Source organism: Pyrenophora tritici-repentis, chromosome 3 (assembly GCF_003171515.1).
Source record: "Pyrenophora tritici-repentis strain M4 chromosome 3, whole genome shotgun sequence".
Classification (NCBI taxonomy): domain Eukaryota; kingdom Fungi; phylum Ascomycota; class Dothideomycetes; order Pleosporales; family Pleosporaceae; genus Pyrenophora; species Pyrenophora tritici-repentis.
Window position 1 is genome coordinate 869,188 of NC_089392.1, and position 24,829 is coordinate 894,016.

General features: G+C 51.4%; 11 protein-coding genes across 11 annotated transcripts; 6 read left to right on the plus strand and 5 right to left on the minus strand.

Annotated features, from left to right (window-relative positions):
- Positions 1 to 1,182: 1,182 nt before the first annotated feature.
- On the minus strand, positions 1,183 to 2,818 carry PtrM4_077040 (Atrophin-1 multi-domain protein; the record flags this gene model as incomplete). Its single annotated transcript, XM_066106252.1, has 4 exons — positions 1,183 to 1,828; positions 1,876 to 2,166; positions 2,216 to 2,307; positions 2,357 to 2,818. 4 exons carry the CDS (start codon positions 2,816 to 2,818, stop codon positions 1,183 to 1,185), a joined length of 1,491 nt encoding a protein of 496 aa, XP_065963190.1.
- A 244-nt stretch (positions 2,819 to 3,062) lies between these two features.
- PtrM4_077050 (Sun, tRNA and rRNA cytosine-C5-methylase) lies at positions 3,063 to 4,822 on the minus strand (the record flags this gene model as incomplete). Its single annotated transcript, XM_066106253.1, has 2 exons — positions 3,063 to 4,568; positions 4,775 to 4,822. The coding sequence occupies 2 exons, from the start codon at positions 4,820 to 4,822 to the stop codon at positions 3,063 to 3,065; spliced, it is 1,554 nt and encodes a 517-aa protein (XP_065963191.1).
- A 430-nt stretch (positions 4,823 to 5,252) lies between these two features.
- Positions 5,253 to 6,490, minus strand: PtrM4_077060 (PyrF, Orotidine-5'-phosphate decarboxylase; the record flags this gene model as incomplete). The annotated part of the gene is made up of 2 exons (XM_001940663.2): positions 5,253 to 6,079; positions 6,181 to 6,490. 2 exons carry the CDS (start codon positions 6,488 to 6,490, stop codon positions 5,253 to 5,255), a joined length of 1,137 nt encoding a protein of 378 aa, XP_001940698.2.
- A 2,705-nt stretch (positions 6,491 to 9,195) lies between these two features.
- PtrM4_077070 (Spb1-C multi-domain protein) lies at positions 9,196 to 9,607 on the plus strand (the record flags this gene model as incomplete). Its single annotated transcript, XM_066106254.1, has 2 exons — positions 9,196 to 9,199; positions 9,249 to 9,607. The coding sequence occupies 2 exons, from the start codon at positions 9,196 to 9,198 to the stop codon at positions 9,605 to 9,607; spliced, it is 363 nt and encodes a 120-aa protein (XP_065963192.1).
- A 1,571-nt stretch (positions 9,608 to 11,178) lies between these two features.
- PtrM4_077080 (Tymo-45kd-70kd multi-domain protein) lies at positions 11,179 to 11,547 on the plus strand (the record flags this gene model as incomplete). Its single annotated transcript, XM_001940665.2, has 2 exons — positions 11,179 to 11,336; positions 11,412 to 11,547. The coding sequence occupies 2 exons, from the start codon at positions 11,179 to 11,181 to the stop codon at positions 11,545 to 11,547; spliced, it is 294 nt and encodes a 97-aa protein (XP_001940700.2).
- Positions 11,548 to 12,265: 718 nt separating this feature from the next.
- On the minus strand, positions 12,266 to 14,189 carry PtrM4_077090 (SufI, putative multicopper oxidase; the record flags this gene model as incomplete). Its single annotated transcript, XM_001940666.1, has 4 exons — positions 12,266 to 12,779; positions 12,854 to 13,027; positions 13,079 to 13,794; positions 13,842 to 14,189. The coding sequence occupies 4 exons, from the start codon at positions 14,187 to 14,189 to the stop codon at positions 12,266 to 12,268; spliced, it is 1,752 nt and encodes a 583-aa protein (XP_001940701.1).
- A 1,048-nt stretch (positions 14,190 to 15,237) lies between these two features.
- PtrM4_077100 (FTR1, High-affinity Fe2+-Pb2+ permease) lies at positions 15,238 to 16,530 on the plus strand (the record flags this gene model as incomplete). The annotated part of the gene is made up of 5 exons (XM_001940667.2): positions 15,238 to 15,262; positions 15,324 to 15,789; positions 15,842 to 16,142; positions 16,197 to 16,228; positions 16,281 to 16,530. The coding sequence occupies 5 exons, from the start codon at positions 15,238 to 15,240 to the stop codon at positions 16,528 to 16,530; spliced, it is 1,074 nt and encodes a 357-aa protein (XP_001940702.1).
- Positions 16,531 to 17,287: 757 nt separating this feature from the next.
- On the plus strand, positions 17,288 to 17,897 carry PtrM4_077110 (CoxE, Protein containing von Willebrand factor type A (vWA) domain protein; the record flags this gene model as incomplete). Its single annotated transcript, XM_001940668.1, has 2 exons — positions 17,288 to 17,398; positions 17,460 to 17,897. The coding sequence occupies 2 exons, from the start codon at positions 17,288 to 17,290 to the stop codon at positions 17,895 to 17,897; spliced, it is 549 nt and encodes a 182-aa protein (XP_001940703.1).
- A 283-nt stretch (positions 17,898 to 18,180) lies between these two features.
- Positions 18,181 to 19,132, minus strand: PtrM4_077120 (Flavin-Reduct domain containing protein; the record flags this gene model as incomplete). The annotated part of the gene is made up of 2 exons (XM_001940669.2): positions 18,181 to 18,327; positions 18,392 to 19,132. 2 exons carry the CDS (start codon positions 19,130 to 19,132, stop codon positions 18,181 to 18,183), a joined length of 888 nt encoding a protein of 295 aa, XP_001940704.1.
- A 670-nt stretch (positions 19,133 to 19,802) lies between these two features.
- Positions 19,803 to 20,978, plus strand: PtrM4_077130 (MET2, Homoserine acetyltransferase; the record flags this gene model as incomplete). The annotated part of the gene is made up of 3 exons (XM_001940670.2): positions 19,803 to 19,950; positions 20,003 to 20,846; positions 20,900 to 20,978. 3 exons carry the CDS (start codon positions 19,803 to 19,805, stop codon positions 20,976 to 20,978), a joined length of 1,071 nt encoding a protein of 356 aa, XP_001940705.1.
- An 899-nt stretch (positions 20,979 to 21,877) lies between these two features.
- PtrM4_077140 (PAP1, Poly(A) polymerase) lies at positions 21,878 to 23,918 on the plus strand (the record flags this gene model as incomplete). Its single annotated transcript, XM_001940671.1, has 6 exons — positions 21,878 to 22,032; positions 22,087 to 22,825; positions 22,876 to 23,407; positions 23,460 to 23,574; positions 23,627 to 23,747; positions 23,841 to 23,918. The coding sequence occupies 6 exons, from the start codon at positions 21,878 to 21,880 to the stop codon at positions 23,916 to 23,918; spliced, it is 1,740 nt and encodes a 579-aa protein (XP_001940706.1).
- Between the last annotated feature and the right edge of the window lie 911 nt (positions 23,919 to 24,829).

The window sequence follows — 24,829 nt, forward strand, 5'->3', positions numbered from 1 at the left end:
CTCGCGATCCTGTTTTATCTATTACAAGAAATTCTTTCGTCTGCATTTCATACGATACATATTATAGAAGAAACATTTCCGTCTGCTCTGACACGTAATAGCTACCACACACGCACAGAGATACACGCCCATGACCCTATCCTACCTAAACTGACGACGAGACATCCATCCCTTTGAACTGCTGCTTCTGTTGCAAAACCATACTCTTCAACCTCTGCTCCGCCAAAGACTGCCGCTCTTGCTCCTTCTCATTCGCCAATCCACCTCCAACTCCACCTACACCTACAACACCAACACCAACATCATCACCACCACCATCTTCGCCAAACCCATCCATACCCATAGACGTACAAAAAGAACTACCAACCGGCGCAGCAGTTTGAGGTCTTGAGATGAAACTCATCATCCTCGTTGTGTTTGGTGTACCAGATGATGTGTGAGATGTAGGAGCGACGGTTTGCATGGCAGGATCTTCTTCTTCGTCATCGTCGGGGGGATTGTTGCTGTCGGGGTGGTGGTAGTTCCCGTCGTCATCACCATCATCGTCGTGTATACAAAAGAACACAGGGTCGTAAACTTCGAGGTCTTGTTGAGGAGGTTCAACCTCGCTGAGAGGAGGACGAATAGCTTCGCGACGAGCCAGTACGAAAGGGATGTCTGGACGTGGACGGATGGGCGTGGATGTGTATACAGACGGTGGTGTTGCATCTCCGTCTCTGTTCTCATCCTCGAGGGCACTATTACCCCTCAGCGTGAAATGTCTACGCCAACCCTTCTTCTCTCGCTTCTTCTCCCACTCCCACTCACCATCAGAACCCCCATCAAACAACTTAGCCACCGGATTCCGACTCCGTCCAAGCACACTCCTTCTCTTCCCCAACCGCCCCGTCGTCGTCGGTGTCAGGGAATCCGCTAGTAAACTCCTGCTTTCCCCTCCCCCACTCCTCCTACTCTCCCCACCACTTCCCTCATACCCAAGCCCAGCCCCCGGACCAAGAAACCCCTCCCCCAGACCTCGCCTTCCCACCAGACCGCCCCGTCTTCACTGACAACGTAACAGTACCAGAATGTGTGATAACAGGTTTTTTATGCTGGATAACGGCGGGGGGCTCGAGCGTGGGTGAAGGCATGGTGAGGGCGGCATCGTAGTCGATCCAGGGGGCGACCTCGCGGATTTTGATGTCAGGGATTTTGTTGGACGCGGTGTGGGCGCTGCTGGTGTTTGAGGGGGCGGGGCTGGGGTGTGTGTGTGGGTCGCTGGGGGGAGGAGGTGGTGGTGTTGTTGTCGGGTTTGGCTTGGTTGGTGACGATAGTGGCAGTGGTGGTGCGGTTGGGGTGTGTGGGGACGGTGAGAGTGGCATTTCTAGGGATGGAGGATGGGGGGTCGTTTGTGGGAACGGTTTTAGGGGAGACGACTTGGTCGCGGTTTGGGTGGTGGGTGTGGGCTTCGTCGTCGAAGTGGAGGTGTTTGAAGATACCTCTGCGGGGCGTGCTGGGTACAGGGTCGGCTTGGGTGGGCTTGGAGATTGGGAGTAATGGTGGCGACGGGACAATGGGAGGGGCAGCTTTGACCGTGGCTTCGTAGTCGGTTCTAATGGGTGGTGCGCTGATTTGTTTCTGTCTGATGTCGCGGGTTGCCCTGCGGAGGCGCTTGTACTCTTGATAGTCGTCTACTTCGGTTGCTGTGGGTCGCTTGGTGACTACTTCCATAGGCACTGAGTCGGTACGTTCAAATCTCACGTCGAAGAGAATGTCGCCTTCTTTCCAGTGTCCGCCGGCCAAGTCGGTGCTTTTTGCTTGTTTGATGGACCAGCCTTTGACGCTGTACCTAGGAGGTATGAGCAGGTAGGTCACATGTCGGATGTGGTGACTTACAGTCCATCATATCTTACACCAGCCTTTGGACCCCAGACGCTGTTGATGCTGTGGCTACGAAGGACTCGGACAGGATCTCTGCTCTTCGGCGTTGCGGATGTAAGTCTGAACTTGCCTTTGTCGTTCTGTGGAACTCGATACGTGAAGCGGTCTTCTGAGCTGGCTTCGATCTCGCCCGTATCTTTGAGTAACAGGGCGTATGCACCGTGCTTGTCGTACGTTGTACCGCCTTCACATGCTTCAAGCCCAATGATACCAGCGTGGTGCGCGAATAGAGAGTTTATCCACCACCTGCAGAAACAATCAGCACGAAGTGAGTATTGCGTATTACCATACTCACGAGCCAGCCGTGAATCCCAAGTCGCCTAGTCTGTGAGAACGTTTGGGATGAATCTTATCAGGACAAGTCCTTGCCCATCGCTTGAGCAGTGCCTGCAAACACCGTTATCTCGAGAACGACGAGAGTGATGTATCCACATACCTCACGAGAGTGTTCGTGGATACTAGAAATACCCTCAAGCCGCCCACCCCTCCCATACAAAAAAGGATGAATATCACTGAAGCTCCCAAACCTGGCAGTCCAGATATCAATAATCTTGTCGCAGTCATCACACAACCGACCAGGCCACCGCGTCGCCACACCAGCAAGTTCTCGGACAGCGATGTGAATGCCAGTGGCTCGCAAGTCGGAAACGGTAATGTTCTGTGCTTGGCGAAGGGCAATGAACGTCTCGTGTAGGGTCACGACGTCATCGGGACGTAGTATGTCGGGTCCTTCGCGGGCTACGAGCAAGTCGAGCTCATCGCGGATCCATCTGGCAATTTGCTTGAGTCGGGTACGAGAGAGATCAGGATTAATAGGGGGAGTTGCTGTTGTTGTGTGGGTGCGAGTAGTGGACGAGGTGAGTGGACTTGAGATGCTCGACTCGCCTGCGTGAGCCATCTCGTGCACACTGATGCGTTAACGGAGGTCAAAGCATAGACGATGGGAGTGGTGCTTTATTCCAATGCATTTGCAATAAAAGGATTTATGGGGGGCTACAGCAACGACTGCGTAAGGCGCAGTGAAAGGGTTGTTGTTGTTATGGGCGCATGGTCCTAAGCTCCTTTCCATCAGGAGGTTACGGCGCAATCGTACTTGCCAAAGTAGATACGCAACAACTGATTGCACTTTCGCTGTTTATTACTTAGTGTTTCCGCTTCTTGTTCTTCCATTTTCCTGAGCTTGTTACTGCCAGTACCTCCACGTGATCTACCTCTTCAACTACCTCATCATCACTGAAGCCATTCCATTCGTCGTCTTCGTTCACTACAGCTTCCATGATTTGTGTCGGGTCTGAATTGCCTTCTCGAACAAAGGCAGCAACGAAGAAGCCCATTGTACCCTCCTCTGTACCTTTGTCACAGCGAATGCACGCTTCCAATACGTCCCTCTTGAACGATTCATCTGGCTCATTGTCGAGCTTTTCGTCCTCCCAAGCCCCGCGTCTATGCCACTGTTGCAAGCCGGTTACCTGACTCTCTCTTTTGAGTATTTTCCACCCTCGCTCCTTTGCGATAGAAGATGCAAGAGCTTTGAAAACGACACCTTCGTTCTCCTCGAAGTGTATCGAGCATGTGGAATACGTGATCTTATGCGCACTCTCGAATCGCATGGCATGGGTAAGTATATGCAACTGGAAGCTTGATAACGCCGCGAGACGCTCGGCTAGTTTCCCATGCATTGGAGTCTCTTCAGGTGTAGAGTCGTCCATATCGAGGTCGAGAGTCGATGGCGCATTATCCTTGGCCACTTCTTCACCTCTTTTGCGCTTCTTGCCCTTGTCCGCCTTTGGTACAACTGCCGGTTCCGCTGGCCCTGCAGGCAAATGCATCTTGATTGCATCATCGCGCCCAACGATACCAGTACCAGAACAACTGGGATCAAGCAATATGGCACCGACATTGGAAAACTCGTCTGACCCAGGTTTCGCAGCGATGAAGTCACTGCTACCCTTGACTTGCACAATACCGTCTGCCGACGCGAGTTTAACCATCTTTTGCAAGGTAAAAGTTCTGCCCTTGTCGCGCTCAAAAGCTATGACCTTTTGCTCCTCGCCTGGTTGCTTCCGATCCGAGACAATTGCAGCCAAATGTGTTGTCTTGTTCCCTGGTGCTGCCGTGGCATCAATCACATCGCCATCGTCCGGCTTTGGGTCTAGCAAGTAGGCCGGAAAACATGATGCCTTATCCTGGAATATTATTTGACCTTTTGTGTACGCAAACGTTCTGCTCAGATCGATTCTAGACGGAAGTGCGAGTAGATTGGGAATGTTCGGGTCTTGATAGTAAATCTTGGACCTCTTGGGCGCAGACAGTACGTCCGCCAGATTTTCCGTCTTTATGAATCCTGTAAAGGTCTTGGAAAGCTGCTCTTCCAATGTTGTCTTGATGGTGTTGACGCGCACCCAACGTGGATGCCGGCTTTTGGGCACGTCGCCTTCTTCCTTCTCGAGCTCGCCGTCGTTGACAGCAGCTCTGAAAGCATCTATAGTGGCATATCCATAGCGTATACGAGCCTTTGTAAGTTCGGCGCTGAGTCGGGCTTTGTGTCGAGTGATGGCGAGCTTAAGGACATGGCCGGCGGCGGCAGCGACGCCGCTCTTTGCTAGGAGTAGGTCGTGCGTGAGGAGAAGGGCGAGAATTGGGTTGAGCTATTGGCATTAAATTAACACATGTCTCCCTTCCAGCATGTCTAGAAACCTGCCTTTCTCTCTTCTGAGAGCAATTTGCACTTTTCAATCACATCCTTCAATACAATGGACCATTTTGACGTCTCCGCAATGAGCGCGAAGAGCTGACCGGGCGTGCTTTTCAAATCCTTCTTGTTATATATACGCGACTTGAGCGACCCGCCAACATTGTCGGCATTGGCAAGAATGGCTGCAGCTTCGTAGTAGAGTGACATCTGAGCTGTCGCATGGAAAAGAGGCCTGGAACATTTTTTTGGCGACAAAAGCCGATCGCCGATGGTTCCCCGCTCACCTCCGCGGCCATCCCATCTCTGACTAGCCTGCTTGCACTTGTACTGTCACAATATCATATGTCATGCTATAACGGGACTATAATTGGAAAATAGAAATATTATACATGTAGAATTAATCACAACTTGTGATGATGCATATTCTGCTACCCCATATGTTGACCGGTTGCCCAACCGCAACGCCATGCCATGCGTTTGGTTTGTCAAGTGAAAAGACCTCCAACTGCGCCTGTTCGTTACATGAGATATATATATATACCAGAAGGCGCCAGATTGCGCAAGTACAAAGACTGTGAATTCGTTACTGCGGATTGCACGGGTATAAATTAAATACTGTGGGCATTCGCAAAGTGGGTCACGCCTTTTTTATCCTCTCCTCGTATGCGGACCAAGCGGCCTTCCTGTACCTCTCTGCCTCTGCTACTCGGTCTTCTGCGCGAACAATGCCTCGTCCGACAATGATAATATCGCACCCTTGCTCGAAGATGAGCTTATGGGGGGTGTTGTATTGCTGACCGAGCGCATCGCCTAGCTTCTTCCCCTCCTGGCCTGGAGGTGGTAGCTGGCAACCGGGTGTCATGGTGATGAAATTGTCTTCGGGCTCAGTGTTCAAGCTGCGTTGCGCAATGAAGCCCATGACGAAGTCCCGATGGTCGCGCGCAATCTTGACAGTCTCTTTCTGGTACTCGGGTGTCATGAGGTGACCGGCTGAGCTCATTTCGGCAAGTAGCAGAAGTGATCGGAGAAAGGGTGGTGGGCCGAGATGGACGAGCTCAGTGGCAGAGTCAAGGCTGAAGACTTCTTCGGTGCCCCCGTTCGGTTCGGGATGAGGCGATATGCTCTCCGTTCGCATCGATATCGAAGTGGTGACGCTCACAACGCTGTGCTTACGGTCCTGAGCCTTTATGCTCAACCGCCTCTCTTCGCCCTCCATCTCGATTGGAGACTCGATGGCGGAATCGTTGTACGTGAAATCGTCGTCATCGTCATCATCTGCTCCGTTGGTTTGGCGTGTCGCAAAGATCTCGGTATTCACCGACGTGTTGTGTCTGGTAATTGTGGTTTCGGCAGCTTTCTCAAGTGCGGTGACAATGGCGGGACCGGGGAGTACGTGTGCGTTTGTAATCTCAGCCCAAAGCGCGATGCGGTGGTGGCCAGAGGTATATTGCTTCTGCACGGTTTCTATTGCGCATCTATTAGGGGCGGGCTAAGCAAATCATGGGGCTGGGAGTCGAGGAAAGAGCGGGTGGAGCAAGGGCATGATTCGGGCAGCAGCGACATACCACCAATATCTGCAAACTTTCGGTCCTCGAAAATCAGGAAGCACTTGCGCTTGGCGACTTCGCGTAGGGCCTGGGCCGTTCTGTCGGACCAGTCGGTGACAATGTCGCAGTGTGTCTTGAGCAGGCAAATGGAGTCGCCCACATCTTCTGCCAGCTGGATGAGCTCGGCTGAGGTTTCTACATCGGCTGAAAGACAGAGGTTTGTCTGCTTGATAGAAACCAGCCTCAGTAGGTAAGAAGCCAATGGCCCTGTTGTTGGCAGGGCTGCGCGCGCGCGGTACGAGCTGGTGAGGCTCGAATGAGAAGACATGATGTCGATCACTGAGGGATGATTGCCGCTCCTGGGCTTCAGTCTCTAAGCAAGTAGGCCCGATGTGTGTGTGGCCTTGATAAGGCTGTATTGTCGAGTCGAATGCGGGGATGGTAGGCGTTATGAGGGGTAACCGGTGGTGAAGGAAGGAGCGAAAAAACTGGAGAAGGAGCGAAGCAATGAGTGGCAGCTGCGATGGAGCGTGTTATACATACGACGCAGACACGTGAAAGGTAGCGCGGACAAGGCGCTCGAGCAAAAGTCACAACCACGGAAAAAGCTTAACGTCGGCCGTCCTGACGTGGATACGCGAGAGGCACAAAAATTGCTTGCGTCTGCGTCTGCGTCTGCTGCGCCTGCGCCTACGCCTACGCCTGTTCCTGGCACGGCCCGCTGGTTGCAGATCCTGCCCAACGTGCATCGCAAGCGAGTGTGTTGTGCTGTACTATGTACATATGTGGTACACTGCAGCCGTCTTACTCCCACTCCCCTCCTTTGAGCTCTCATCTCCGCCAGTCGAGGCTACAATGATAGACGCCACCAAGACGCACCTCAGGCCTATTCTGCGGCCTGCCCGTCTGCCGCTCCAGGTGTTACCGGTCCCAAGGTGCAGCAGCCTGCACTGACCGGACCGCGGCTCCACACCCTACAGGTCGGGGCTAGTACTCGACCGCCGGTGTCACCGGCTCCAACACTTGTCACTTGGCTCTCTCTACACTGCCATCCATGCCATCCAGACCACTCTCCGTTCCGCCGCACTCTGCCGCGACAAACCCCAAGTCGCGACTATTCTCCGACCTATGGGGAAAGCCCAAGATCGGCCGCAGCTAGCCGGTATTGAGTGGTTGATAACCCTCCCTGTCTACTCATCTCAAAGTATGCAGGTCGCAACCTCGAGTACCACCCTAATGCAATGAGGCACGACGCAGTCACGGTACCTCGCATCATACCCCCTTGTGAGTCTTGATCGCCGACCTGCTCAACGTCAAACGGCGCCGCCTGCACGCGGATGGATACCTTTTACCGTCGTCTGGGGACATGCAGCCCGCCATGCCTGTCAATTCGTGTGCTGGCACTTGCGAGCGGGGCAGACGCTATACTGTACCACTCAACCGTCATCGCCAACGCCGAACAGGTCAACTCCCTGCGACATGTCGACATGTCCTTTACATTGCTTCCCGCTGCCGTGGTAGTACGCCCGCCGCGGGCATGCACCCCGTGGCTATTCTAGACACAAGGCGGAGCACAATCAAGCTAAACATGTCTGGACCTCGCAACATGCGTCTTCTTATCTCTGTCCTGTCCAGGCCGCATACCACATAAAGGTGCTACGTCGGCCCGTTTCTTCCCAAGCATAAATAGGTATTGGATGATCAATTTGACCACAGAATGCCATGTCGTCGGATACTGTCTTTCCGTTACCCGACGTCTTCCGGGCACGCCAAGTCTCAGCCGGCTTCGTATTCTCCATATTACTTTTTTCTTGTCATTTATACTTCGTCCTCTAGTACAGAAGAAGCCAATCCATGGCCTAGTTATCCAGTCTATCGATGAATATCATCATTTTATTATCATCACATGTCCTGTCTCCCGTCACACGTTGTAACCATGTTCATCATGCTCCCTTTTTCCTCTTGTAATGTCCATTCCTTCAACATTCTCGTATATCACACTTTCTATTCCGGTGTCAGGAATCGATGAACTGGTTAATTTTATGATATGTGTGTCTGGCGCCTCGTGTTGTGCCAGGAACGTGCTGCAATACGATTCTTCACATGTCATACAGTAGCACGCCATCGACAAACTAAACAACATTGTCAGTGTGTCGATCTAGTTTCACGGTGGCACAAAGAAGCTAGGTATGGTTGAATAGGTGGCTCTTCCGTCACCGGCTAAGGTCATTCATACTACACATGTCACTGTAGCGAAGACCACGAACAACACCTTCCCGCCCTCCATCTCTGTACGTGACGTGCGCATGGCACATACCAGACAGTTTCAGCGTAGTAACTCTGCGTTTATACAGTCATCGATCTTGGACACACGTGTGAGCTACGCTTTCATAGTTCTCGCGCAGCAGCATGTTGTTGTGCGTGGGCAGTCGTGCCGTCGTCCATCACAAGCGACTCTTCTGCGAAAGCGGTAGACCTGGCTTTCCCTCTTCTGGAACCCAGGTAAGAAAATAACAAGCAAGCTGCTTCGACGAATCAGGGCGTTCAAAGGCGGCAGCCTGGACGTTATTCCCATAGGCAGCGAGGCCGCAAATACCAACTTCACTTCGTTTGACCGACTCAAGGACCCCGCCTTTTCCTCATTCACCAGCTCCTCGTCTTCTTCTTTACCCCGCCCGTACACTTCCAGCACGTTCCTTCACATCTCTGCGTACCGCCTCATCGTCTACTCGTCTTCGAGCACCACCGACACCTCCAAGATGGCTCCCAAGAAGGACGCTCCGGACGGCCATTCTAACGCCCTTCTCGTTGGCTTCACAGACAAGGATACCAAGCTCTTAGCCGCTGCTTTCGTAAGCTGCGTTGGAACGGACAAGGTCTGTGATTACATAACTGTCGCGACTAGCATTATTTGCAGTATGAGCGTTGTTGTCGTGTGCTTCTATTTCTTTATTGACCTATGCTAACTTTCAGTAGTATGACTACGATCTTATGGCAACGCTAACCAAAAACACTGCTGGATCTCTAAAGAAGATGTGTAAGTGAGGTGTATGTGTGTATCAATGATAGTTTCTGACCACAACTAGGGCCCCCGGTCAAGAAGAAGGCCAGTGAGAACTATCCCTCCTTCGCGGCCCTCCTAGGTCAAGCTGGCACTGCTACCACCGCTACCGAGCCCAAGACGCCCAAGAAGCGCAAGGCTGCCGTGGAGACCCCTAAGGCCGGTGATGTCATGGACGACGCAGTCAGTGAGAGGGACAAAGCCGACTCCAGCGCAAAGTCCCCAGTCGCCAAGAAGGTCAAAAAGGTACCTGTTGCCCGTGGTAAAGGTCGTGCCAAGAAGGTAGTCAAGAAGGAGGCGTCAGAGTCCGAGGTAGATATGAACAGCTGCATCTTTTACAACTTTCCTGCTGACACCAATTCCAAAAAAGGCCGACTTGGATAAGGAAGATTCTGCCAACGGTGACGACGGTAAGTTCATCACTCGCAGAACAATCACAACTTGACTGTACAATGCTGACAAGATTTGTTACCGAAGATGAGGAAATCTAGGTCAACACACGCTTGCCGGCTTTCAGAACGATTGATCTCATGGTACGCGAGTTTCATAAGGAAATTGGGTCGCCGCATCTACTGTATACCTTCTGGGTTCACAGTATCGAGTGGTTTTTCATGAGCAATCAACGGGTGTGCTGGTAGTTGGGGTCGGTTATGACGGTGTATTGGCTTTAGACACTTCTGGCTGTATATGATGTGCAACGACCGCGTAGCCAAATCAACGATGATACTGTATACAAAGTCTGTGATTTGCTGTGATTGACGTACCATAGCCATCAGATGCCAGAAAGGTGGAAGACATGACCCTGGTATTTTTCCTTTGCTGGGAATAAAACTATTTAGTACATACCAAGAATCAGGTTTCTCTTAACATAACATCTACTACCAAAGTATGATGTAGTAAGCATGCTCGAACGCGTCTTCGCGTACCCATGCGATCGGCCAAACGAACCCCCAGCGGGACAATTCCGCGCCCAAGAACCACATCTTACAAACCTCCCATGACCAACAAATTCACGCATCTAGCCCATTCCACAACTACCGAAAACTAAAGCCATGGCTAAAATGCCGAGAGAAACTATGCACGCCATATATACCACGCGTCTGCCACTTTCTTCTCCAGGAACATGCGACGACCATTCCACCTCGCTCTCTTCTCAACCCTCACCAGCATATCCCGGGTTTCCTTAGCCAACATCAACATCAACACCACACAAAACCCCCTCCACCTCCTAACCAGCTTACAACAATCCCCGCTCTGCTACAGTAGCAACAGCACCACAACAACAATCAGCATGCCCCGCCTCGCCCCCGTAATATCGCTCTCCCACGGCGGCGGACCCATGCCCGTCCTCGGCGACCCGTCCCACGCCTCCATCACGCGATCGCTGCAAACAAAAGTGCCTCAGATACTCAAACTAGGCACACCGGATGCGCCGCGCGCCATTGTAGTAGTAACGGCGCACTGGAGCACAGAAAAAGCGAGGGTATCAAGCGGCGCTAAACACGAGTTACTTTATGATTATTACGGGTTTCCAGAGGAGAGTTATAAGATACGACATGATGCGCCCGGGAGTCCTGAGGTAGCAAGGATGGTGAAGGGGGTGTTGGAGGGGGAGGGGGTTGAGTGTGTTGAGGATGGGGTCAGAGGTATGTTTACGCCCATCTAAACCATGCCAAATATATAGATGGAACCACCCACCCCTTTCAACTCAAGGATATCATCAACATATATAGCGAAAACTAACCCTAAACCCGCCTCTAGCATGGGACCACGGCGTCTTCATCCCCCTCAAACTCATCGACCCTACCGCCACAACCCCCATCGTCCAACTCTCCGTCCTGGCTTCTGAATCCGCGTCTCAACACTACGCCATCGGCCGCGCGTTGGGTAAACTACGACCCCATAATATCGCCATCATAGGCAGCGGGTTTGCGACGTTTCATAACCTCAAGCTCATGTTTGATGGCACGGCGCAGACACCGGAGTTTAAGAGATTGAATCAGGAGTGGAGCCGAAGCGTTGGTGATGCTGCGTTGACGGTGGATGAGGGGGAGAGGGAGAGGAAGTTTTTGGGGTGGAGAGAGTGGACGGGAAGCTGGGTTATGCATCCGAGGTGAGTTTTCTGTGGGTAGGAATGGCGGTATGTATATGCAAAGGATGTGTTTTACTGACATTTATGTGTGTATAGGGGTGGTGCAGAACATTTCCTGCCATTAATCGTGTGTGCGGGGGCGGCAGGATCGACGAAAGGGAAGAGTTATGCGGATGAGATGATGGGCAATGATATGTGGAGTTATTACTGGGATGAACAGCAGATGCTATAGGTATGGACTAACATAAATTAACCAACGATGTAGGAAATGATTGAGAGTGAGTGGGTTAATGATATAGTAATTATAGCTACAACCTTGGCGTACCAAGCTGAAAAACTATCTATCACATGATTTTTGCCAGAACTCTACCGAGCCTTTTTCACTTAGGGTAGAGTGAAAAGGCTGCAAATCGACCCTAAGCTGAGATTGGAAGCCTCCATTAAACTCGGTGGTAGAGTTGTTAGAACGGCTTGGGTGCGAGAAAGATTGGATATTAAATTCACTACCCGCGACAAGAACATTGAGTCTGCATGGGAAATTCGTCTAGTCATACCGCTGATGTCTGCTTGATGGGGGCTATTGGGGTTGAAATGAGAGAGACACAGTCGAGTTTAACAAGCAGGTCGCTTCGCATGGTCCGAGGAAAAAACATGAATACAAACAGAGCCTTTGGCCTTGGGAACATGTACAAGCAGCTTTACATTTCTGCGGTTCGCCTACTCTCGTCGTCTCTTTAATCATGGACACACCAGGCTCTTGGTTGTAAATCCTCTCCTCATGTATTAACCGAGAGAACTTAGTCTCAAGGGATTTTTCGAGTTCCAAAGACATCTAACTATTATCATAATAGCTATCTCCTATCTGTTATCCCTCTCTTTCCTTTGTGCATACTTACACCCATCTACCAGAAACCCATATACACAAACCAACCGTACCCAACACCACATATTCACTTCCCCCCAACAGGCCTCAACCCATACCACCCAATAACACCCAACCCCAAGAACGCCGAAAGACAACTAAATACCAACGCCACAACCCCTCTCGCCGTAAACCCACTCGGCACGCGTCCCGGCGGCCCGTTCTCACCCCTCAAATCGCGTAAATCAATCGTATTCCCCGCCGCATTGCCCTTGGTCGGTACACCTTTTTCCTCGCAGACTTTCCAGTGGTCAGCGGGGATGTTGTCTTTGAGTTGAGCTTGCACGGCCAGCGGCGCCTCGATCATGGTGGCTGTTAGACCCGACGCGACGTGCCATTCGATGTGGCAGTGGAAGAGCCAGACGCCTGGGTTGTCGGAGCGGAAGCGGAGGACAACGTGGCCGTTTGGGTGGACGAGGATGGTATCGCGGCGCATGGGCGTGGGCGAGGGGGTTGTGGTGTTGGTTGCGTCGTAGGGGCCGCTGTCGGCGGCGCTGCGGGTTACGACTTGGAAGACGTGGCCGTGGAGGTGGAAGGGGTGTCTGTGAGGGTTGTTTGTTAGTATGGGATGGGTTTGAGATGGGATGGGGAGAATGCGAGAGGGAGATATGCATACTTTCCGGGGTCGTTATTATTGAGCACGATTTCTACGACTTGGTTTTGGGCGAGGACAAAAGAGTTTGTGTTACTGCCGTAGATTACGGCGTCTGTGGCGTTGGCACCTGTGGAGAGGACTGAGTAGAGGGTCGGTACTTTGGGGCTGACGTAGGTAATGTCATTGAAGAAGGCGCTGGGTGTTGTTAGATGTGTATTCTTACAAGACTTGGACATTTAGACTTACTAATTTGCTCCATCATTCAGATTACCCATGTTCATATCCAGCGTAACACTCTTGTCGACGCGATCCAAGACTGTTTGCTTATCATATGGGACCAGGTTGAAATCATCAAAAGGTTCAAAGGAATCAATGTCTTTTGGTGCGGGCATATCCTTCTTTTCATCGTAGACGAGCCAACCCGTGACATTCGGGTTCAAGCCATCGGGTACCGCGTCGAACATTTCCTCGTCCATGCTGCCGACAAAGGCAAAGTTGGAATTTGTGTCGTTCTTCGCGGTGACGAGCACACTGTATCGCTGCGCAGCAGTGAGATACAGCATGTTAGCTTCCGTGGGCTCTGTATAGACGCCATCGACTTCTACAATCCGCATAGTATGCTCCTCGAACCAAACATACTGTGCAGCAAACGCAGCCATGTTGACCATACGAAAGAGATAGGTCTTTCCAGGCTCGATCTTAACAGTCAAGTTCTGAGTGTCGTTGAGAAGTGCTGCTTGGGGGACCGGTTCTGCGCCAGATGGATTGGCAATGCTGATGAAGCTCGCCAAGAGGGGTTGCATCCGCTCATGGTACCAGTCGGAAAGAGTCAAGATGATTTCCTCGTCATAGAAGTCCTTGAAGGGGCTGTCGTTGTCATGCACGATGAGAGGTCCACGGATACCATCTGGATACTGACCACGCTCATGGCTGTGGTACCAGTATGTACCTGGTTGGTCAATCTATCCTTATCAGTATTTGCCACAGTATATTTCAACGCCAAACTTACAGTAAAGTTGTACGTAAAAGAGCTTCCAGGAGATATTCCACACTGTGTAACCCCAATTGGACCATCCATGTGCGTAGTACCATTCATGTACAAACCATGAAAGTGAAGACTGGTAGACTCGTTTCCCAGCGAATTCTTAACATTGACGATGATTCGATCGCCCTTGTTCGCTATGATAGGTGGTAAAGGCCATTTTCCATTGATGCCAATCACAGGTCGTATTTGCTGGCCATCAGGATTCGCGTACGTCCATCCTATGTCAAAGTCGTGTGTTACAGTAGCGCAACGAGCCGCACCAGCCAGAAAAGACAATGGCAAAAAGTAACTTGATAAAGACGAGGAAAGCATGATGAAACAAGTGCCAAAACCTAAGGATCTGAGAGCAGCCAGCCCTTTTTTGTTCTGGCGGATGATAAAGTCACTTTGAACACAACGGGTCCCAGCAGATGGTGCGTGTTATCCCAGAGGCTCAGTGTCATACAAGCAAGAGCACGCATCCGATCATCGCAACGCCCACGCGGGGATCAGATAAGACTGTCTAACGTCTTAGCACGCGATGAGGCCCCTGCGATTCAGCGCGAAATTATCAGATCCTCGGCCATCGGTGAAGATGAAGGCGCCATGTAAGTGAAGGAAACTTGAAAAAGCGGGGCTAGCTGTGCTTTCTCTCCCACGCATTGGGCTCTGGGAACGCCAGGACGCCCAATCGTTTCAGTATCGCGTGATTTTTTCCTCGTAGCTGACAGCGGTGGGAGGTTTCTTAGACCATGATTTGCTCTGGAGCGACCTTCATCCGGATGTTATCGGGCCATCTGATAATCTGGACCGTAATCGACCAGGGTTTGGGATAAGCGACGGCGCCGAAATGACCAACAAGCTCACGCTAAGGTGCGCTATCGAGACTTGATTTGATTTGTCTTTTCTGGGCATGCGAGCTGGCAAAATATGCCTGCAGCTTACACAGTTGAAGATCAATGTTGTGCGGGGTGGTTGGAGAAAGACTGTTCGTGGTCCACATGGCAAGAGAGTCCTGGAGGTGATCACCATGATCTACAAGTTCGCGGTGAGCTTATCAACGGCTGTCAGATCAACGGTACCAGATAAATCGCTCAAGATATTGTTTTCAGCTTCTTCAGCTGAAGATCTGACAAGCTTGATCGGCCCGTCGTGTCCAGGTGAGACCACACTGCATGAGGTGACCGAACTTCGGCTTTATATTAGCGCCATCGTACAGGAACGGCAGGTCCAAGGGACTGCAGACACGACTAACACGCCGCTCTGCCGGAAGTCTCATCTGATTAGATATCCTCCTCTTGAACACATTCCCCCCAAGAGCCCTCTATCTGATCCTTCACCCAATTCCTGACCGAGCGAGAGCTTCGGTAGCTATTGCAAGATGCCAAACGTTTTTAACGTCCCAGGTACGTATGCAATAGCTTTCTTGTAGACGTTGGTGATACAATGCTTACTAACTCTCCCAAGTCTTCTTCATTTGCTTCCGAGAGTGTTTGGAAACGAGCATCATCGTCTCTGTGCTTCTCGCTTTCCTCAAGCAGACCCTAGGCCCTGAGCACGATGCTGCTGTCCACAAACGCCTCGTGCGTCAGATTTGGTACGGTGTTGGCGCAGGTGTCTTCATCTGTCTAATCATCTGCGCTGGTGTTATCGGCACGTTTTATACAGCCGGAAGGAACGCTTTTGAAGCGGCAGAAAACATATGGGAAGGAGTCTTTGCACTCCTCGCAAGCGTCATCATTACAGTCATGGGCGCTGCCCTACTCCGTGTCAGCAAACTTCAAGACAAATGGCGTGTCAAGATTGCCAAAGTACTGGAGCAAAAGGATTCCAAGCTGCCTATCAAGGGCAAATTGAAGAAGTGGAGCGAGAAGTATGCGATGTTCATCTTGCCATTCATTACCGTGCTACGTGAGGGCATTGAAGCAGTGCTGTAAGTGAATATCGTTCTCTCTCTTATGGTCTACAGCTGAGTGAAAAACCAGGTTCATTGCAGGTGTCGGACTCGGCGCGCCAGCGACAAGTTTTCCATTCGCCGTCATCTGTGGTCTTGGTGCAGGTGTTTTTATTGGATTTCTTATCTACAAGGGCGGTAACAAGACGTCGCTACAAATCTTCCTTGTTGTGTCCACGTGCTTTCTGTATCTCGTGGCTGCAGGCCTGTTCTCAAAGGGTGTCTGGGATCTTGAGCAGAATGCGTGGGTCAAGCTTGCTGGAGAAGGCGCCGCAGAAGCTGGTACAGGACCTGGTAGCTACGACATTAGGAAAAGTGTTTGGCATGTCAACGTAAGTCAAACATGACATTTCTTGGAATTCTTCATGCTGACTGCTGCATCGTAGTGTTGTTCTCCACTAGAGAATGGCTCAGGCGGGTAAGTGAATCCAACTCCCGTTCAACGGCTCTCGCTAACATGTCGATTACAGCTGGGGAATCTTCAACTCTTTGCTCGGGTGGCAAAACAGCGCAACCTATGGCTCCGTCATCTCATACAACTTGTACTGGCTCGTAGTGATTCTAGGCTTCCTCTTTCTCGGCTGGAAGGAGAGCAAACAAAACATTGCCCAAGATGCCGGGAGCACAAGCGATACCTCCAGCGACCAAGGCGAGATTGCAGGAAAGAAGGGCAGCAGTGAGGGCATCACTATCGCGACCGTAGCCCGGGAAGTTGAGTAAAAAAGACTCCAAGCACCGCCTTGACCGCGCAATGTCTTGGGACATTATGGTGGTTAGTGGGGGTGGCCTTGTGGTGTCCGCGTCACCCAATCCTTTTGTCAGGGAAGAAGCTTGTCTTTGATAAGGCGGGGACGCTAATGCAATCAATACATCCAAATTTAGCCAGGCCTTTGCAGCCGCAATGCCGCTAGAAAATACCAAGCCTCCCCTGAAAATCCGCTGTCATAAAAAAAAACGTCCGATCTGGGCCCCGTTGGAAACTCTGCGTTCCAAACGCGTGTCGTTCGTTCATCGTGTGGGTGTTGGGTGGTTTCTTGTTGTGGGTTGCAAGGGTCCAGGATGAGAGGGATTGCGTCAGACGGGCTGGGGTGACGATCATTAGATGCACGTTTGCTTGCTTACCAGACGATTCAAATAGATGTCAACACTGCAAGGCTGGCCCGCGGGCTGGCTGGCTGGACACCTCGACCCATGCGAGATTTGGGGCTGAGTGCCCTTTAGTAGTGAACGGCGAGGGACAAACATACATGCAAACGCACAAAACGTCTTGGTGGTACATAAAGGCGCATCTCTGCACCTGGACGCGTTCCATTCTCAGCTCCTCCCCCCTTCCTTCGCTCTTACCCTGCCTTAACACTCTCGCTTCTGTTGTTTACATCCCTGGAAATCTATAAACCCGTAGACTCTTTTCTTCCTTGCCGAATACACAACTGTTTCTCTTTCACAAAACAAGACTACTCGATACTACATCGTCACCATGCAGTTCAAGAACATCGCCCTCCTCGCCGCTGCAGCAAGCACAGCAGCTGCTGAATTCGTCATCATAACATCCACGCCCGTCCCTACCAACCTCGCCGTCCTAACGGACGTAAGTCTCCCCCTCGCACCTGCCCCATCTTGATGCCCCGGCCCATCCTAACAAACCCCAGGTTGACAACTACGTCTCCTCGCTCGAGAACTTCGTCACCTCGCGCCTCGCCTCCCTGACCCAGGGTTCCGCGCTCTCAGCCGCAGCTTCAGCCCACAAGGGCCTAGCCTCCTTTGCCGCAACCGCCAGCTACTCCATCCCCAGCGAGGTGACTGCGATCGGCGAGGTTGAGACGTTTTCTGCTACGCCGGCTTGGTACAGCGCGCTGCCCAGCGATGTCAAAAGCTACTATGACAAGTTCAATCAGGAAGTTCAGGCACTGATTGTCGAGGCTGTTAATGGCCCGAATGCGACGGCGTCGACAACGGGACAGGCGTCGAAGAGCTCGGGTGCTAGTGGAACTGCAGGACCTAAGGAGACAGGTGCGGGTTCGCAGAACATGGTGGGATTGGTTGGGGCTGGTGTTGCGGCGGCGTTTGCGGGGGTGATGGCTTTGTAAGGGAAAGGAATGAAGTATGACTTGCTCTTCGCAGGAGTCAGTGTATTGGAGTCGGTCTTACTTTGGGGTAAGAGATACCTGGTGCTGTTAACGCATCAGTATGATACCTCTGCTTTTCCTATTCTTCATTTTCGAATCTGAATCGGGAGGGTTTGTACCGCGGTTCACACTGCATAAGCCATATGCTTCTCTTCTGTGCGACGCATGTATGCCTTGTAATATATCTACCATTCTATGAAGCACTTGATAGATGTTGTGCACAACACCGAAACATCGCAAACCTCTACAGTTGAGTCTTGCCCTTTGGCCGCGCCAACTTAGCAACCTCAGGATCCTTGGTAACTTCGTCATAATCCGGTCTCGGGAGTTCAAAAGCCTGAGTCACACGCGCATACGTGATACCACCCAATCTCGACACCGGCTTGAGCACCTGCACAAAAGGATTAGCATCATATTCACCACACTCTCGTCCGAGCAAACGACGGGAAACTCACAGCAGGATCAACAAGCACACCCTGTTCATCAATCGCATCCTCCCTAACCCAAAAATTGACCCCCTCCACAAAAACCGTAACACCAGTCTTCTTATCCGGCGTAGTAGGATTCTTACTCGTCCACTCGACCGAATTAACAAGCTTGACCTCAACACTAAACACCGCTTCCTTCACCCTATCCGGCTTCACAAACTTGCTCTTCTCAGCATGCAGCCCGCTAAACGCCCACTCACTGATGCCCGTCGGCGCATTAATTGATGTAAAATTCGCTGCTTCAATGTACTCTTCTGTGATGATGTTGACAACAGCTTCCTTGGTATCAAGCAAGTTCTTCAGTGTGTCTTTGGCCTTGTCCATGCCGCCGGCGAAGCCGATGACGAACATGGGTGGATCATGATTTACGAGGTTGAAGTAGCTGAAAGGCGCGAGGTTTGTGGAGGCGCCATCTGCGCTTATGGTTGAGACGAAGCCGATGGGGCGGGGCACAATGGCCGAGATGAGCAGTTTGTAGTTGTTTACCACAGGTCGGCCTTCTTCGTAGGGTTCAATTGAGCGATGCGACTTTTCTAGGCTGGACGACGTATTGGGGCCGGCGCCAACCTCCCAACCTGGTTTGGGGGTTTGCGTGTAGTGGAAGGATGAAGTTTGGTCAAAGGGTGGGCGCGAGGCTTCTACCGCTTTGAAGTCGCCGTGGGGGTTGCGCTTGATTTCCTTCTCGGCGTCTGCTCTTCCTGATGCCATTTTGGAGTATGGTTTACGGGGGGTTTGTGTTGAGGGTGATGGGTATTTGAGCTGGGGTGAATGGATGGGTTGTGGTTGGTGATGATAACAGGATATTTGTAACCTATGTCGATATAGACGTAACTGCCGTGCTAACAACATTATCAAGCGCAAAAATGTGCATTCCGGTAAATGGCGGCGGGTATTCCGAAGCTATAGAAAGCGGCGGAAAGCCTAGGGCGGCCGCGGAACGTGGACCGAGGATCCATCGATGTAAATTCGATCTCGCTGATAACTCTTTGCCGAACGAAAACCTGTCGACATAACTTGGGCTATAAAACGTCTTGATAATCATTAGAGGTTACTGAGGACCTATTTTACGGCTATACGCGGGGGATGGCTCTCCTACACAATACGGCCGACAACGTCATCTACCCCGCCAGTCTCCAAGTTACCCCGCCATAGATAACAATGCCACTACGAAATCTCCAACTATGGCGGTAGAGTTGCAAGGCGTACCGCTCGTAGATAGGCAATGCTACTGAATTCTGACATTCCTTCCATCACGTACATGAGAAGCCTGTGTGAAGTTGATAAACAAAGGTTCTTGTGAGCAGTAGCATATCTACTGTATTACACCCGAGAAAGACAAGTAACAGATTCTCCCAAGAAAACAACATAAATCTCCATCATGTCTTCCGATACAGACTACCAGACATACAAGCTTGGTAACTTTAAGTTGAAATCCGGCGGAGAAATTCCAGATGCCTTCATCGCATACAAGACGCTGGGCGACCCATCGCTCCCAGCTGTAGTCTATCCAACATGGTATTCTGGAAGTATGCAAGACTCGTCCAGAACTTCGCACAATTACTAAAATTATTCCCTCAGAGATACAGGAGAACCTCTGGCTCACAGGCTCAGACAAGACGCTCAACCCTTCCAAATACTACATCATTATCCCCGCTCTATTTGGCAATGGCCAGTCGTCGTCGCCATCCAACATGCCCAGTCTGCGGCCATTTCCTGAAGTGCTATTCTACGACAATGTACGCGCCCAGTATGAGCTTGTGAGCAAGCATCTCGGTGTCAAGCACGCACGTGCGGTATTGGGATGGTCCATGGGCGCAGGACAGACATATCAGTGGGCAACCCAATATCCAGACTTTATGGATATCGCAGTCCCGTTCTGTGGCAGTGCAAAGACCAGTCTGCATAACCAAGTCTTCATAGAGGGCGTCAAGAGTGCGCTTTATGCCTCGATTGGCACAAGTTCAGGTGGTGTCTCCAAGTCGGACCTTTACACTGCCAGTGGCAAGCCTGTAACATTCTCGGCCGAGGCCCGAGAAGTCGGACTGAGAGCCCTTGGACGCGTATATGCTGGTTGGGGCTTCTCTCAAGCCTTCTACCGCGAGAAGCTCTACGAGACAGCGCCAACGTTGGGCTTCAAGAACCTCGACGACTTCCTCGTCAACTTTTGGGAGGCCTGGGCGCTGTCAAAAGACCCGGAGAACATGCTGGTCATGGCGCATACGTGGCAGGCGGGTGACTGCTCTAACCAAGAGCCATACAACGGCGACTTCGACAAGGCGATGAAGGGTATCAAGGCCAAAATGCTAGTCTTGCCAGGAAAGACGGATCTCTACTTTCCGCCAGAGGATTCCGAGTCTGAGGTGCAGAGTATGAATCCCGGCATAGGGACTCTGAAGGTCTTTCCATCTATTTGGGGTCATTGGTGAGTTCTGCGCCCATGGTTGTGACATGCTTGTAGCTAACCCATACATTCAGGGCTGGCGGTCCTGGACAGTCCACAGAAGACGTGAAGTGGTTGGACGAGAATCTGAAGGAGTTTTTCAACAAGAACTAAGTAGTGTACTCAAGGCCGCTCTTTCCCTAATTCTATCTCTGTGACTACTTGAAAGCGATCATTGAAGCCTTTGCGCTCGAGAACACAGACTCTGTCAACAGACCAGTCCAGGGCATTCGGAGAGCCTTTCTCTGCTCCATTTTTGGCCCGGAATTTTTGCACAACCATCTTAACCTTTTTACAAAGCTTCTGCACGCCAATCTGATCAGACGTTTGCCCTACAGAGAGATGAGGCGTGAATGGTCGGGTATCGTGATTGACCTCAAAGAACTCAATCTGGAGCTCAGTGCGAAGTCTCTGTATTTCTTGCGTAGTATCTTGTGTAGTAGGCCTTAACCAAACTGAGTGGCCTCTCTCTTCGTAAGTACCGGCTTGATGAAAGGCGCCAGGTGCGTCTGCAGTAAGCGACATGCGAAGGAGTGCAATAGCTCCTACGGCTCTCGCTATCCGCATCTGTATTTCGGGCTTGAGAGTGAAGTGTGTGCGTCCATGTTGCTTGTTGCGCACAAAGGGTATGTTAAGAATGGGTACGTGTGGATTTGCCAAGCCTAGTGGCCACAAGCAGATTAGCCTGCCTTCTGGCCAAAATAGGCTTGGCGTGTCAACCTTTACTCGTGCCGTCAGCCCTGAGCCACTGCGGCGCATTAGCGTCTTGGCAACTGCTCGCTGCAAAGACGAAAGCATTCACGACTTCTCATGTGTCAATCACTCCGCTAACCCAAAACAAGGGAACGGTCGCGACACGTCGCCATGTGAGAGCGCTCATTCCGTCACTACTAATCTTACCCAGCAACCTCTCACGGCAATCTCACACGACACGCGCCTCGTCTGCGACTTCCTGCGCGCCATCTGTGCCGAGTTGCGCAACCAGACTTTAACCACTCCTCAACCTTTTCACCATGGACGACCAGAAGAAACCCACCCGGCAGTTTGGCGTTACCAGCGCCATCTCTGAGGCCCCGCCTACCGAACAGGATATTCGCAAAAACGATAGCCTCATCACGACGCTGAAAGACGAGAATGTGTTTGAGACGCCCGAGGGCAACCAACAAAGGTAAGGCGATTGCATTGCGCGGGTAAGAATAGCGAGGAGCTGACTGATGTCTAGGGAGTCAGTTCTCAAAGATATCCAAAATGTCGTCGAAGAGTTTGTGCGTCGCGTCGGCAAGAAAAAGGGCGTTCAGCAGTCTATCATCGACGCCGCGGGCGGCAAGATCTTCACTTTCGGCAGCTTCGCTCTCGGTGTTCACGGTCCCAAATCGGATATCGATACGCTCGTTGTCGCGCCCAAATTTGTCTCCATTGACGATTTCTTCGCCATCTTTCCCTCAACCTTCAAAGAACTATGCAACGAAAAGGACATCCAAGAGTTCGTGCCCGTAGAAGACGCCTTTGTACCTATTATCAAGATGGAATACCAGGGCGTGAGCATAGACTTGCTGTTTTGCTCGCTACCGAAGAGGCCTTCAATACCCCTCAACATGACCACCATTGAAAAGAAGGACTTGGAGGGACTTTCCGAGTCGGCAACACGCAGCGTTAACGGTACACGAGTCACCAACGAACTCTTGGACTCGGTTCCACAGAAGGTGAGCTTCCGACATGCGCTGCGAGCCATCAAGCTCTGGTCGAACCGCCGCGGCATCTACGGGGCCGTCTTTGGATACCCTGGAGGAGTTGCGTGGGCTATCATGGTTGCCCGCATATGCCAGCTTTACCCAATGGCCAATGGCGCTACCATTGTCTCAAAGTTCTTCAGTTTGATGTACAAGTGGACCTGGCCTAGGCCTGTTATGCTGAAGCACATCGAAGAGGGTGACATGGGCCTCCGTGTATGGAACCCACAGGTACGTCTTCCATATCCAAAACTGCAATAGGCCCAAACTAAACTTGCTAGGTCTATGGCGGCGATAGAGCCCATCTCATGCCCATCATCACACCCGCGTTCCCATCCATGTGCGCTACGCACACCGTCATGCCATCCACACTGCGCATCATGAAGGAAGAATTCGGTCGAGCGGACAGCATATTGCAGGATATCTTTGCAAACAAGAAGGATTGGAAGGCACTGTTCGAGCGGCACACTTTCTTTACAAAAGACCACAAGTACTATTTGAGCGTCGTCGCCGCAAGCCGAACCAAGGAAGCCAATTCGACCTTCTCCGGACTGGTACAGTCGAAGATCCGACACATCATCAAAGGCATCGACGATGGAAACACGGGTATCGCCACCGCGCGTCCATATATTGAATACTTCGAGCGAGCGCATCGTATTACGGATGACCAGTTCAAAGAGGTCGCGCAAGGCTCCCTTGACTATCTCATTCCAAAATCTGAAGCGGATGCCGAAGGTACACTCGAAGCCAACGGCGACACCACGATAGTGCACACTACAACTTTCTATATCGGCCTCACTTTACCCACAGGTGGTATGTCCATACACCTGCCAAGTTTCTCTTTCTTCCCTGACCATTCGTATAGAAGCTACCAAATCGCTCGATATTTCCTATCCCGTGAGCCAGTTCAAGAGTTACATCACCGACTCAGATCTTTACAACGAAGACCTCATGTCTGTGAAAGTGGTCCACACGCGCAGGTACGATGGCCTCCCAAATCAACTCCCCCAGAATCACCAACTGACCTATCAGCTCCGCGCTCCCGGATGATGTCTTCGTCGAAGGAGAAACGCGGCCGAAGCCCAGCAAAGACAAGAAGAAAAAGAAGGACGCGAAAAGTGTTAAGCGCCAGTTCGCCGAGACAGGCCTCGAAGTTCGTGACACTCGCCTCACCAAATCCTCCAGACGTTGAATGTCGCCATGGGGGTAACGTTACATCATTATGCTGACGAATTCGCTAATCTAGGACAGCGAGCATTCAGCAGCAAAGCGCCAACAGGCCGAGCTTGCTACCAACGGGGTACCTACTCCGACGGCAGCATAGGCTCCCTTCCAGCTAAGCTCGCACATGTTCGCATTTCCTTGTACTATTCATCCGATACTCTTGGGGTTTCTGACATTCTTGCTCATTTCAGTTCCGGCTGCATTGCCATGCACCGCCAAACATGCGGCTTGTTAACACAACCTGCCTTTCTAATTAGACGACGGGGCTTCCCTCCAACAACAAACCAAAAAACACGAGGCGGAAACTTGCGACTTCACACGCCGCAACAGGTGCGTATCCAGTCACTACCGAGGGGGCCTCTAACCGCACACACCCGCAGAAAGAACACCAATACCACAAAAAAAGTAGGAAAACAAAAGACTGCGTCTTCTTCAGTTTCGCTGTCTTTATAAAAATCTCTACAGAAAGGTTTGGCCACCATCACACAGGAACTACATAATGCACTTTCTTCAACTTCCACCTGGCCCGTAGGGTGGCGTTCAACTGGCGTTTTTTCGGTTCTTTTTCTCTTTTCAAAATGCATCGGGCGGGCGTTTCCCACCCAAACTGGGAGTGGGAGTAATTTGTTCAGTCAGTGAGTGGAGTTTCGGGGTGAACAACTACAACAACGAAACAGCGAAGGATGAAATTCGAATTCGATTCTTTTTTTTTCGGAGAATGGCAAGGCAGATGGATCGATGGACGGCGTTGCGTGTTATAAGCACCCGAAAGTGGTTGGTGCTTGGTGGGAGTGTGGGTGGGGGTTTCTGTAAATAATACGCACGCGTCTTTGTGTCTGTACAATGGAAATCTCACAACATATTGGGGCGATTCGGGCTCTGGCAAATTTGATCTTTATGGTTGATGTTGCGTGATTGTGATTGTGTTGTGGTATGCTCAGATGTGTTCAGCAGGCTACTGTTGAGACTGGGTTTGCTGACTGGTGCGGATTAGACGCATGGGGGAAGGGG